The sequence below is a fragment of the Mastigoproctus giganteus genome, chromosome 13, assembly GCF_048544385.1.
Source record: "Mastigoproctus giganteus isolate SK-2022 chromosome 13, ASM4854438v1, whole genome shotgun sequence".
NCBI classification, from domain to species: domain Eukaryota; kingdom Metazoa; phylum Arthropoda; class Arachnida; order Uropygi; family Thelyphonidae; genus Mastigoproctus; species Mastigoproctus giganteus.
In genome coordinates this window covers 62,158,122-62,171,122 of record NC_143587.1, presented here as the reverse complement: position 1 = coordinate 62,171,122, position 13,001 = coordinate 62,158,122, and the positions used below count along the sequence as shown (strand labels likewise).

At 37.3% G+C, this 13,001-nt stretch overlaps 1 protein-coding gene across 4 annotated transcripts in view; it reads right to left on the bottom strand.

The window, feature by feature from the left end:
- Window positions 1–13,001, bottom strand: part of LOC150076113 (Na(+)/H(+) exchanger beta-like) — a 493,086-nt gene that overhangs the window by 76,795 nt on the left and 403,290 nt on the right. For all 4 annotated transcript variants that reach the window (XM_090387862.1, XM_090387861.1, XM_090387863.1 and 1 more), the window contains one exon: window positions 10,691–10,812. In XM_090387862.1, coding sequence (XP_090243988.1) covers window positions 10,691–10,812 — 122 coding nt within the window. The remainder of the gene's footprint in view (window positions 1–10,690; window positions 10,813–13,001) is intronic.

Sequence of the window (13,001 nt, the reverse complement as noted above, 5' to 3'; positions counted from 1 at the left end):
AATTGGCAAAAGCTGATTTATTGAAGGAGATTATTGGTCTTAGTGTGTGGTTGGGTTTGTGTAGTTTGGTAATACCAAAACATGTGGGGTATGATATTATTCCGTATTCCGATTTGTTGTAAAATGTGTAAGGTGATTTCTTTATTTGTCCTTAATTTTCTTAAGATAATGTCAAGTTTATTTTTGTGTTTGGATATGTTGTACGTATAATCGGGTTTGTATGTATCCTGGTCAGATAGGATTTGTTTCATTTTTCACCAAACCTGTATTAACATTGTACGGAAAGAACTGCAAAAAAGATACAATAAAAAACATCAACTACTATCTCAAATACATCATTTAAGATTTAGTCTAAAAAGAAAGATGACACCCCAGATCTGGAGAGAATTCACCACATATAATGAAATACGTATAAAAGCCGCTGTAAAAGATATCAAACAAAGACACATCAAAAAATGGAACATTCTTACACAAAAAACTCACACCCCTTCAAAAACTTCTACAGTAAACATTTCCTCACAACCCTTTACCACTACTGAACTCGCTGGCCTTGAATACGGATTTAATTTTGCTATAAAAGATAACCAATACCCCTCCAAAGAATGCATCATAGAACTTCAGACCAAACTGAACAACCACCCAGACAAATGGCATATAACACATCAGGCCAATTCCATCCTTAATTCAAAATTCCAATCCCAACTAATATAAATAAACAACAGCTAAAAGACATACAGAAAATACAAAATAATCCACATGTTATTACACAGAAAGCCCACAAAGGCGATACCATAGTGATTCTTAATAAAAATACATATATCGACAAAATGAAACAAATCCTATCTGACCAGGATACATACAAACCCGATAATACGTACAACATATCCAAACACAAAAATAAACTTGACATTATCTTAAGAAAATTAAGGACAAATAAAGAAATCACCTTACACACTTTACAAAAAATCGGAATACAAAATAATATCATACCCCACATGTTTGGCATTACCAAACTACACAAATCCAACCACCTACTAAGACCAATAATCTCCTTCAATAAATCAGCTTTTGCCAATTTATCCTCCTTTCTTGTTAAGATCATTTTCCCCCTTACAAGATTTTCGAAATATAAAATTAATAACACCACCCAAGCTTTTGAAATTACAATCTCCGATAAAGACATTTTAGCATCTTTCGATGTAGTTTCTTTATACACTAATGTACACCTGCCATCTACACTACAAGGTTTACGTAATTTCCTAATGGATGATAGCACCTTAACCAACCACACCTCTCTCTCAATCAATAGTATATTAGAACTTACATCATTTTTATTAGATGCTAAATATTTCCAGTTCCACAATCAGATATACCAACAAATATATGGTTTACCTATGGGATTGGGAATCTCAGCCCCCCCCCCCATCCGAAATATACCTAGCCTCCATAGAAAATCAAATTTTACAACCTCTCCCTCCAGAGATTAAATTATATACCCGATACGCAGATGACATCCTTATCACAGGAGACAAAACCATAATTGATAACCTTTTTATTAAATTTAATTCAATGCACGACAGATTAAAATTTACCCTCGAATTAGAAGAAAAACGGACAGATTAATTTCCTTAATCTCACCATATATAAAACAGATACTAAACTCAGAACTAGAATTTACAGAAAAAATACCCATACCGGGAAATATTTACATTTCGAGTCACACCATCCACTTAGTACAAAAAAAGCTGTCCTCTATAATCAAATTTATAATGCCATCAAATACAGTTCTACACAAGAAGACCTATCCAACGAACTCCAATACCTTACAGAAAAATTCATATCCAGAAAATATCCTCTTCAGTTAATCCAACAAATTATCACCACCGTCCAAAATAATATCAACAAACCATCCAAACACATTACACACAATAACACACATGTTGTTATTCCTTACCACAGTGATCTTGCTAGACAGTTCCGTCGATCATTTACCGGTACAGACATCACTCTCATATTTTCAACATATAATAAACTAGGATCAATGTTTAATTCATATAAAGACACACATAAATATCAAATCAGCGACATGAACAATATCATTTATCTAATTAAATGTCAACAAAACTGTAATGCATGCTACATTGGTAGTACAACCTCTAAATATGGCCCCACAAAAACATCACACACACACACACACACACACACACATGCATATTACCACTACAATAGCTTTAGAACAGGACAATCAAATGCAGAACTCACGTTACATGTACAAGCCCACAACCACACCCCCTTTAGTTGATTCAGCCATCCATATCATTAAATTAAAATCTAGTTTTAAAATTTTTCAGTATGAAGCCCTTATCATGGAGTGGTTTTGTCATCATTCTAAATTTAATGTATTAAATGCCAAACTACCCTATAACCTCTCACCAGCTTGGAATCTCATGCACCTGAGATTACCACATGTATCAAAGAGAATCACGGGAATATAGAGTCTTTTAAATACACGCGTTCACTCCCTCCCACTATCGCCAACTGAAGACGTTAACAACGAAAGCCAATTTGTTATGGCTCTTGGCCTCCTCAGTTTAACTTTCCTAGCTTTATCATTTCAACTTTTAATTCATGACAACCAAGGATGAAGATGTGCACTTCTATTTCCTTGAGCATATTTTAAACTCCGTTTCCAAAATTCAAACGTATCATATTAATTCCAATTTTTAAACTCAACTACCATTTTATCCTATCTCAACACATCAACTGCAGATTATATAAAAAGGTGAGTACCGCAAATTAAGCTATGCTATTAATTTGAGTTAATCCTAAGTATATACGATCAACTAGGAGATCCAAAACAGAAACCAGTGGAGCCTTTACATATGCAGAAAGGTAACAAATCAAATCAATAAAGAATACTATTATGATTATATATGATGTTACTTGCTCTTCTATTTAGTGGCATCATATATAATCATAATAGTATTCTTTATTGATTTGTGGTCAGTCACTGGAGAGAGTTGCCAGTGTTTCTATGCCAACCTGTCTCTCAAATTGTACTTGTGTGTGTGTGTGTGTGTGTGTGTGTGTGTGTGTTGGCTGACATATAATTTTATAGGCTGGTATGCTAATTCAATAAATGATGTTTCTTTTTATTTATTGAAGGTATTACTATATTCAATAAATATGTAAAGTACTGAATAGAACAAAATTTTATCTGCCATCTGAGCAATATGAAATTAGTGATTTTGAATTACAGATGACTGTTTATTAGAGAAACTTTTGAGCATAAAGGCAAGAAAATCACTTGGAGTTAATTGCACATAAAAGTAAAGTGCAGCCATTATCAACCCACTGCAGGGTGGAAGCCTCCTCAACAATTCATGCTGAGGGAATACAATACAGCAATTTTCGGGGAGGCAGCCAGAGATCATATTGAACAAGTGAGGTTAATTATGAAGAGATATTTGTACTCGGAAGACATTCCTTTGGGTTGGAGAAGTGTTAATGTATCACCAATAGATACACGTAGTTCTAAGTGTGAAGTTGGCAACTACAGATCTGCTAGTCTAACTTCAGTAGTAGGGAAAATGTCATTTCAATCCAGGGACATTTCGCTAGAAATGGCATTCTGAAGGACACAACCTGGTTTTGTTAAGGGAAAATCATGTTTAACTAACCTGGTAAGCTATTTTGACACAGTTACTCATTAGCTAGATGTTGACATAGTTTATTTAAATTTTAGCAAAGCATTTCACACAGTCCCTCATGAGAGGTTACTGTATAAGCTGGAACATGTTGGGATTACTAGAAAAATTCTAAGGTGGATTGTCAGGTAGCTGTAAGGCAAAAGACAGAGGGTCTTCATTAATGGATTCTTCAGAGTGGTGTAATGTCATAAGAGGGTGGCTCTAGGGGATCATTTCTTGGACTATTGTTGTTTCTGATTTTCATAAACAACATCAACAAAAGGATAGAAAGTGTGATGTCAAAATTTGCAGACAACGTAACTATTGGGAGAGTCATTAATGTTCAGTGTCAATTAGCACTCCTTCAGGATGACTTAACAGGCAACAAGAATGGTCAAAAAAGTGGCAGCTATGTTTTAATGCAGCATAATGCAAGATCTTGCACTTCGGGAATAGCAACCTCAAAATAACTTATACACTTTGTGGAATTGAATTAAAAACATTGACGGAAGAAACAGATCTGACAGTTATGATACAAGCAGATGAAATCTTCCAAGCAGTGTAAGCAGGAAACCAGGAAAGCTCATGGGGATCCTATCAATGGTTTGATAAACCATTGATAGGATCAAACAATATTCTGTAGAGATATGGAGATCATAATCTCACTGTATAAGGCAATTGTAAGACCACATTTGGAATACTGTGTCCAAGTATGGAGACTTCAACTGAAAAAAGGCATTTAACTTCTTGAAAGGTTCTAAAGATGGGTAACTTACCAGGTACCTTAGAGGGAACCAGATTAAGGTTGATAAGGCTCAGAGAGGGGTTAGCAAAATGAATGAAGGGAAAATTTTCACTGTTATAAAGAATTCCAGAACTAGTGGCCATAAATTCAAAACATAGGGGAGGAGGTTTAAACCAGATTATAGGTTTTCTTTTAGCCGGTGAGTTTTTGATTATTGGAACAACTTGCCTCTGCAGGTAGTTGATGGTGTCAGCTTGAAAAAAATTCAAACGTCAGCTGGATAGTTACCTAGATGAGGAAGAAAGTGCATAATTTGTATTTTCTTCTTTCTTTTTTTTTGGGCAGCACAGCAAAAGCCTATGAATCCTTGTGCTATATGGCTAATCCTAATCAGAGCTCACTCTCCCTCTGCATCTATTATTATTTATTATTATTAATAGTAAAAAAAAAAAAATCATGTAACCTGCCCACCCTTCCAATAATTAAGACTAGTCCTTCCTTGAATTTATTCAAACTGCCCACTTCCACAACAATAGATGAAAGTTTGTTCCAACAATCAACCATCCGCTGGCTGAAGGAAACTTCCCCACATCTATCCTATAACTATCCTTCTTCAATTTGAATTTATGTCCCCTCATATATGTAGTCTAAACTGGAGGAAGAATACCATTAGTACTGAGTATTGAGGTTGCTTGATCCATTCAAAGCCTTAAACACCTTGATCAGATCTCTTCGCAGGTGCTTAGTCTCCAGGCACTGAGGTTGCAAAGCTGAAGCCTTTCTGGTAGGGCCACCCTTTTGTTCCCCTCACTAATTTCATTGCCCTCTGCACCCATTCCAATAGATCAGCATCATTCCTAAAATGAGGCCTCCAGACTTGCATTCAGTACTCAAGGTGAGGACTGACCATTGCTTTATACAATATAGTAATCACCTCTTTATCCCTGCGATGAGTCTGACATAGCCAAGTGGTAAGGAGCAAGAATGCAGTAACACACACCCTTTCAATGCACCAGGATTCATGCTTGTTACTGCTAAATATGATTAATGATTGATATGATTAATAATAAATATTCTTAATTCATATTGGGGTATAAAGAAGAACATAACTACTCTCAAGAGTAAAGGAGAGAACTTTAGTTTTCATAAGGGTGACTCCAGTGATCTGAGATGGTTTTTAAATTCTATGCAATGGGACCAACTCATAATGTTGCCAATTCTAAATGGGAAGCAGTCAAGGAAGTAATCATAAAACCAATTAGGCTTTTCATACCAATTAAGAAATACTGTTCAAAATTAGACCTAAATAAATGCCAAATGAACCAGAGACTTGTGGCAGAGAAGAAAAATGCATGAGATTCATATAACTTAACAGATCATATATATGTGTGGTAGATATAAACTAGTCTGCAATCAAGTCACAAAGGAGGATAGTCAAGTTAAGGCAGATTAAGAGAAGTCTCTGGAAAATTAATGCAAATAAAAAGCAGAAAAGATTTCTTTATATGTTAATAGTAGAGGAAATCACATCAGTCCACTTGCTGTCAGTGGTTTAACTGTTAATAATCCTCCTCAGATTACTGGCAAACTGAATAGGTACAGTGGTACCTCGGGTCACGAACACCTCTAGTCACAAACAAATCGGCCCACGAACACAATTTCCGAACAAATTTTGACTCGACCCGCGAACAATGCCTCGGCGTACGAACGCACAAACATGGCTTTGGTGCCATATTTTTGGCTCACGAACAGCATCAGTTGTACTCAGGTTTGCACGCTGTGAACATTGTTTGTTGTTGCATTGTTCTTGATACAATTTTTTTTTGCTTTTTGCATTAAATTAACCCTCATTATGGCTCCCAAGAAAGTGAAAAAGTGTTAGTGACAGTTACGTAAAGAAGCCTAAGCATATTACAGTAGAAACGAAGAAGGAAATAATAACTAAACATGAGAATGGTCTTCGTGTTTCTGATCTCACCAAGCAGTACAACATGGCTAAATCTACGATCTGTACTATCTTAAAGAACAAAGATGCGCTAAAGACGGCTGATGTAGCTAAAGGAGTGGCTATGTTAATGAAGCAAAGGTGTCAAGTGTTAGAAGAAGTAGAAAATTTATTGTTAGTTTGCATTAATGAAAAGAAGCTTGCTGGAAATAGTGTTAGCGAGGCCCTAATATGCGAGAAGGCTTTACTTTTGCACGGTGATTTAGTGGCGAAAACGCCGAATACAAGTGATGCTAGCATTGACGAATTTAAAGCAAGTAGGGGCTGGTTCAAAAAGTTTTGTCGATGAACTGGAATTCAGTGTTGTTAGGCTTGGAGAGGCAGCTAGTTCGGACAAAAAAGCAGTAGATGCCTATGTGGAGTAATTTGCAAAGTTTATCAACTCTGAAGGTTATGTAACAAATCAAGTTTTTAATTGTGATGAAACAGGCCTTTTTTGGAAAAAAATGCCAAGAAGGACCTACATAACCCAAGAGGAAAAGTCACTGCCTGGCCACAAACCAATGAAGGGCAGGCTTACACTTTTATTGTGCGCTAATGCAAGTGGGGAGGTGCCTCCGTAGCCAGGTGGGAAGGAGCAGCAGTGCATAGCACACGCTTCTTGATTAGACCGGGGTTCAAGCCCGTCACCACCAAATACGGAGGATGCGGAAAGGTCAGGGAATGACCACCGCATATCCCGGAGCAATATGGCCTTAGTTGCTAATGCTCCTAAAAACCAAATAACAACAACAACAACAGCAAGTGGGGATTGTAAGATTAAGCTTCTTTTAGTTTACCACTCTGAAAATCCGCACACTTTTAAACGCAATAAAGTGCTAAAGGGTAAACTTCTGGTATTGTAGAGAGTGAATAGCAAGGCTTGGGTAACAAGATTACTTTTTATGGAGTGGTTGACTGAAGTTTTTATGCCAACTGTCAAGAAATACCTTGAGGAAAATAATTTGCCCCTTAAGTGTCCGCTGGTTATGGACAATGCTCCTGCCCATCCTCCAAGTATGGAAGAAGACCTTGATGTTGAATACAACTTCATAAAAGTCAGATTTCTGCCTCCTCTCATCCAGCCCATGGACCAGCAAGTAATTTCCAACTTCAAGAAGTTATATACAAAGGCTCTTTTTTCCAGGTGTTTCCAGGTGACCAACGACCCTGCGTGATTTTTGGAAGGATCACTTCCATATCCTTCACTGCATAAACCTCATTCACAAGGCATGGAATAATATCTCTAACCGCACGTTTCAATCTGCCTGGAGGAGACTTTGGCCAGGTTGTGTGCCTGATAGGGACTTCGAGGAGACAGATGTAACTCTAGTAAACAAGATTGTGACCATTGGCAAGAGTTTGGGCTTGGAGGTCAACGAGGAAGATGTGGTGGAGCTGGTGGAGGACCACAGACAAGAACTCAACACAGAAGAACTTGTTGAGTTGCAATGTGAACAGATGAAAGTTATGCAGGAGGAGCACTCAGGAGAGGAGAAGGAAGAGGTGGTACATGTTTCAAGTGCTGAGATCAAAGAAATTTGTAGCAAGTGGAGTGAAGTGCAGGTTTTCATTGAGAAGCATCACCCTAACAAAACTGACCAGCAGAGCAGTGGACATTTTAAATGACAATGTGATGTCGCATTTTCGGAAAATTATCCAACAAAGAAAAAGACAAATGTCTCTGGATCATTATCTTGTGAAAACACCAGCCACCGAGCCAGCAATCAAACCACTTCCCAGGATACAAACAAGAGAAAAAACACCAGAAATGCCCGACGTTATTATGGAATGGGACTCTCCTTCAAAGGAGTAGTCTTCCTCCTCCTCCTCCTCTACCATCTACCTGTGCCAGCAACTATCAACCACAAAGGTAAAGTTATACTGTATATTTTATATTATATATTTTTGCCACACATAAATCCATAAAAAAGTCAAAAAACAATATGTTTCTGGGGCAGGCAAACGGATGAATTGGATTTGCATTAATTTCAATGGGAAAAATTGTTTCAAAATGTTCGCGAACATTTCGGTTCGCAAACGGAGTCAAAGAACGAATTAAGTTCGTGACCCGAGGTACCACTGTATTTCACATCATCTACATTAACATGTGGGGAATTCTTAATTGAATAGGATGCCAAAAGTTTTGTGATAACTGAGTGGAAAAGAATTTGTTGAAACTAAACATAAAAGAGACAACCAGGGTGGTTGGTATCTATCCAGTTATATTAAGGGAGGCAGCAAAGGGGGTAAGCAAGCCCTTAGCCATAATTATAAAATAATCTTTGGATTCAGGGATGGTCCCTACAGCCTGGAGATGTGCAAATGTACCATCAATTAACAAAGGGGAATCAAAAGGTGACATGAGTAATTACAGACTTTAAATTCTGTTCTGGTGAAACTAATGGAGTCATTGGTTAAAGGAGTAATGCAAGGCCATCTAGACAGTAATGAAATTATACTGCAATCACAGCATGGATTTGTAAAGGGGCAATCTTGTCAGATCAATCTGACTGGACAATATAATGTAGTAACAAAGGAAGTGGATGCAAAAAATAATTTTGATATCATATACTTGAATTTCAGGAAAGCTTTTGATACTGTTGCACATAAAAGGCTGCTGTACAAACTGGAGCAGTGTGGCAATAAGCACAAGTTACTGGTATGGATAAAGGGATGGTTGAGCAGTAGAAGACAGAGTGGTTATTAATGGACACTGCTCTTCATGGACTAATGTTATTTGTGGAGTCTCCCTGGATTTAGTACTGGGTCTACTGTTGTTTTTTATATTTATTAATGCTACTGATGGAGATATATCAGACTAATGTCTAGCTTTGCAGATGATACAAAGGTTGCCAGTGTAGTAGTAGTAGTAGTAGTAGTAGTGGCATGTGATGCAAGAAAGCAAATGTATGAGCTTATGCAGCATCAGCCAAAAAAAAAAAAAAAAAAAAAAAAAAATCACACCATTCTCTCCAAATGCCTGTCCAGTTCCTCCTTAAATTTATTCAACCTATCAACTTCCATAACAACAGATGGAAGTTTGTTCCAGCAATTAACCACCCGCTGGCTAAAGGCAAATTTCCGCACATCTATTCTACATCTGTCCTTTCTTAATTTGAATTTATGCCCCTAGGGGCATAAATTCAAATACTAAGGGGCATAAATTTAAAATTCCCATCAGAATTCAGCGTGCTGAACCCATTCAAGGCCTTATACACCTCAATCAGATCACCGCGCAGGTGCCTAGTCTCCAGCCACTGCAATTTGCAGAATTTAAGCCTCTCTTGATAAGAGGATCCCTTCATTCCCCTCACCAATCTTGTTGCCCTTCTCTGTACATGCTCAAGTAAATCTACGTCCTTCCTAAAATGAGGCCTCCAGACCTGTATGCAGTACTCAAGGCGTGGCCTGACCATTGCCTTATACAGAGGGACAATCACCTCCCTTTCCCTGCTAGCAAAATTCCTATATATCATTGACAAAACCCCATGACCTGCCCTGGCCGCCTGTCTGCATTGCTCAGAAAACTTCATATCTGCCTGCACAATTACTCCCAGGTCTTTTTCATTTTCTACTACCTTAAGTGTAGTACCACACGGTACGTTTCTCTGGGGTTACTTCTACCCATATGCAGTACTTTGCATTTGTCAAGGTTAAACTTCAGTTGCCACTTCTTAGCCAATCTGCCCAAGATGGTAAGGACAGTAATCAGGGTAAGCTTTAGATCTACTTTAAAAGGTTCAGATATTGGTGAGGAGAACAAAAGGGTGATCTTACCAAGAACGGCTGTAGTTCTGCAAACTGCAGCATCTTGAAACCAGCCATCTATGAGGTGATCTATTTGAGGTGTTTAAAGTTATGAACACATTAAGTAAGCTCAATGCTGACAACATTCTTCCTCTTTCTCAGACTTCACATGAGGAGACATAAATTCAAATTGAGAAAGGATGGTTGCAGGATAGATATGCAACAGTTTGCCTTCAGCCAGCAGGTAGCTGATTGTTGGAATAAGTTCCCGTCTGTTGTGTGAAAGTGGGTAGCTTGAATAAATTCAAGAAAGGATTAAGCAAGTTACTGGACGGGATGGATAGGTGATGTAGGAAGTTTTATTTATTTTTTTTTTTTAGGCTGGTGCTTTATAAGCTTGCTTTCTTGAATAATTTGCCACTACTAATACAAATAATGGTACAGCTAGAAAACAATATGAAAATTGATATTATATAAACATTTTATTTATCATTTATTTTAAGAATTTAGTAAAATACTTACTTATAAATCTGTATACAAGGCAAAGCAATGTAGCCCATAGTATAAAACCTGTATGCCAAATATGAAGATCATTTACCAAAACCATTCCAAGAAATAAGAAAATGATTGTGTCACAAACAGCACTAAAAAAAAAATAAATAAAAATATATAAGAACAGTCTAGTAAAGTACTGTTGTTTTTATTATTATTATTAGTGGATGCCATGAAACCAGGCTTATAAAGTGTAGTAATTAAATCCGCTAAAAGAAAATATGTAGTGCCAGTAGCGATCAGTTATTGGGAGTGACTGATTTTATTATAAAAAAGTCACTAATGATCAAAGATTGATATAGCTTATAATGGAGGGGACTCCATGTCATGCAGCTTGTATAGCATGAATGGCACAATAATATAACAGTTCCCTGAAAATTGTTCAAAACAATAATGGTTAACCTCAGCACAGGCCAAATGTATACTGCAATGGCTTAAAAGCAGATCAGGAATTTGTTCTCACAGTTACTCCTCCCTGTCTTAATATTTTAGTATTAGCCATAATGGTGCAAGGGAGACGCTGGCTTTTGCTGTGCTAGTAAAAGAAAAATCTGCCCTGTGCGTTTCCTTCTTCCTATAGGCACTGATACTGCAGACCTTTGAATTTCCACAAATCATCAGCCTCAAATACCCTAGGAAGACAACTTTTCCAATAATTAACAACTTGCATTATTTTAAAGGAAAACTTACTATAATCTAATCTATAAAATTTGCTTCTTGATTTTAATTTATGCCAGATGGTTCTAGCCTTATTTACACCATGAAAATTTCTCCTTTGTTGACTTTACTATACTCTCTCAGGGCCTTATAAACCTTAATTAGATCTCCTTCTAATGTAGGATGCCCACATATTGACAGCCACAACTGGGAAAATCCAGGGCAATTTGGGGTGGGTGAGAACTTAGTATTAAGTTCTCACCCCCCCCCCCCCCAAGGAAGCCTATGGCTTATGCTGCACCAGCCAAAAAAAAAAAAAAATAGTAAAATAATAATAATAAAAAAATAAAATAAAATAAATACTTAATCTAACTATCTATGTTCAACTTAATATGGCAGATCGCCACCTTGTCGTTCCCATTTTCCTAAATCACTGGACATGGGCATCTTCAGCTTTCAAATTTCTCTTTCTCATGGCTGATAGTGCACCTTCCTTCCATGTTTTTCTAGGGTATTCTTGCCTTCTCTTCCCTTGTGGTATCCACTCATATATAATTTTAGGCCATCTCACTTCATTCATGTGCAGCAGATATCCAAACAATCTCAGCCTCCTATTTTCTATTCATTCTATAACATCTTTATCTGCGTGCATATGTCTTTTTATTTCCTCATTTGTTATCCTCTCTAGCCTAGGAACCCTAGCACTCCAACATAGGTAGTCCATCTGTAGGGCTCTAAGCTTCTTTTTGTCACCCTCTTTCAGTATCCACACCTCACATCTGTACTAAAGTACCAATTCCACTAATGACCATCTAATGTTTTTTTTTCTTTTCATTCTACGGGAGATATTTTTGTCCCACCATATAGAGTTTAGGGCACTAAGATTTTTTTTTTTTTTATGTAAACCCCAAACACGAGAGGTATTAGAGCATATAGTACTTAGTACAGTGCTTGGGTTGGAGGTTGAGAAGACGAAAGAAGATATTTGTTGACACTAGACTTGAACTTCTGTAGACTGTAATTTTCAGGAAATATGTATGACGGAAGGTTGTTCCAGAAAACAGCAGTTCATTGAATGAATAAACGAGGACGATGAAAAGTTAGTTCTGTGAGTTTGAAGTTAGACACTAAATGGATGTTGGCTGGTGGCGGCATGTATTCGGACTGTTTTGAAAGAGAGAACGGGAATTATAGAAGATAATTCAGAAGAACAGTGCCTATGGAAATATCTGTAGAAGAGGCAAGCAGCAGAAACAGTATGTCTATGAGACAGTGAGTGGAGAGACTCTGTTAGAGATGAATCATTAATTAACCTAACTGCCCTCTTCTGAATGGAATCAAGAAGCCTGAGAGAGATTTTGGGGGCACCACCCCAGATGTGGGAACATTATTCCATGGTAGGGCAGATTTGCGATTTGTAAAGAGTGAACAGCTGTTTGGAAGAAAAGTAACACCGAGAGAGAAAGAGAAAACCAAGATCAAAAAGAGGAGATTCCAAATTACCAAGTCACTGACAGGGAATATCAGAATGGTCATATGCACAAGTACCACCTTTAAGGCGAAAGGAATCATACAGCAAATAATTTGGGCAACTGAGATGAGCAGTAGTTGAATCAACTGATAA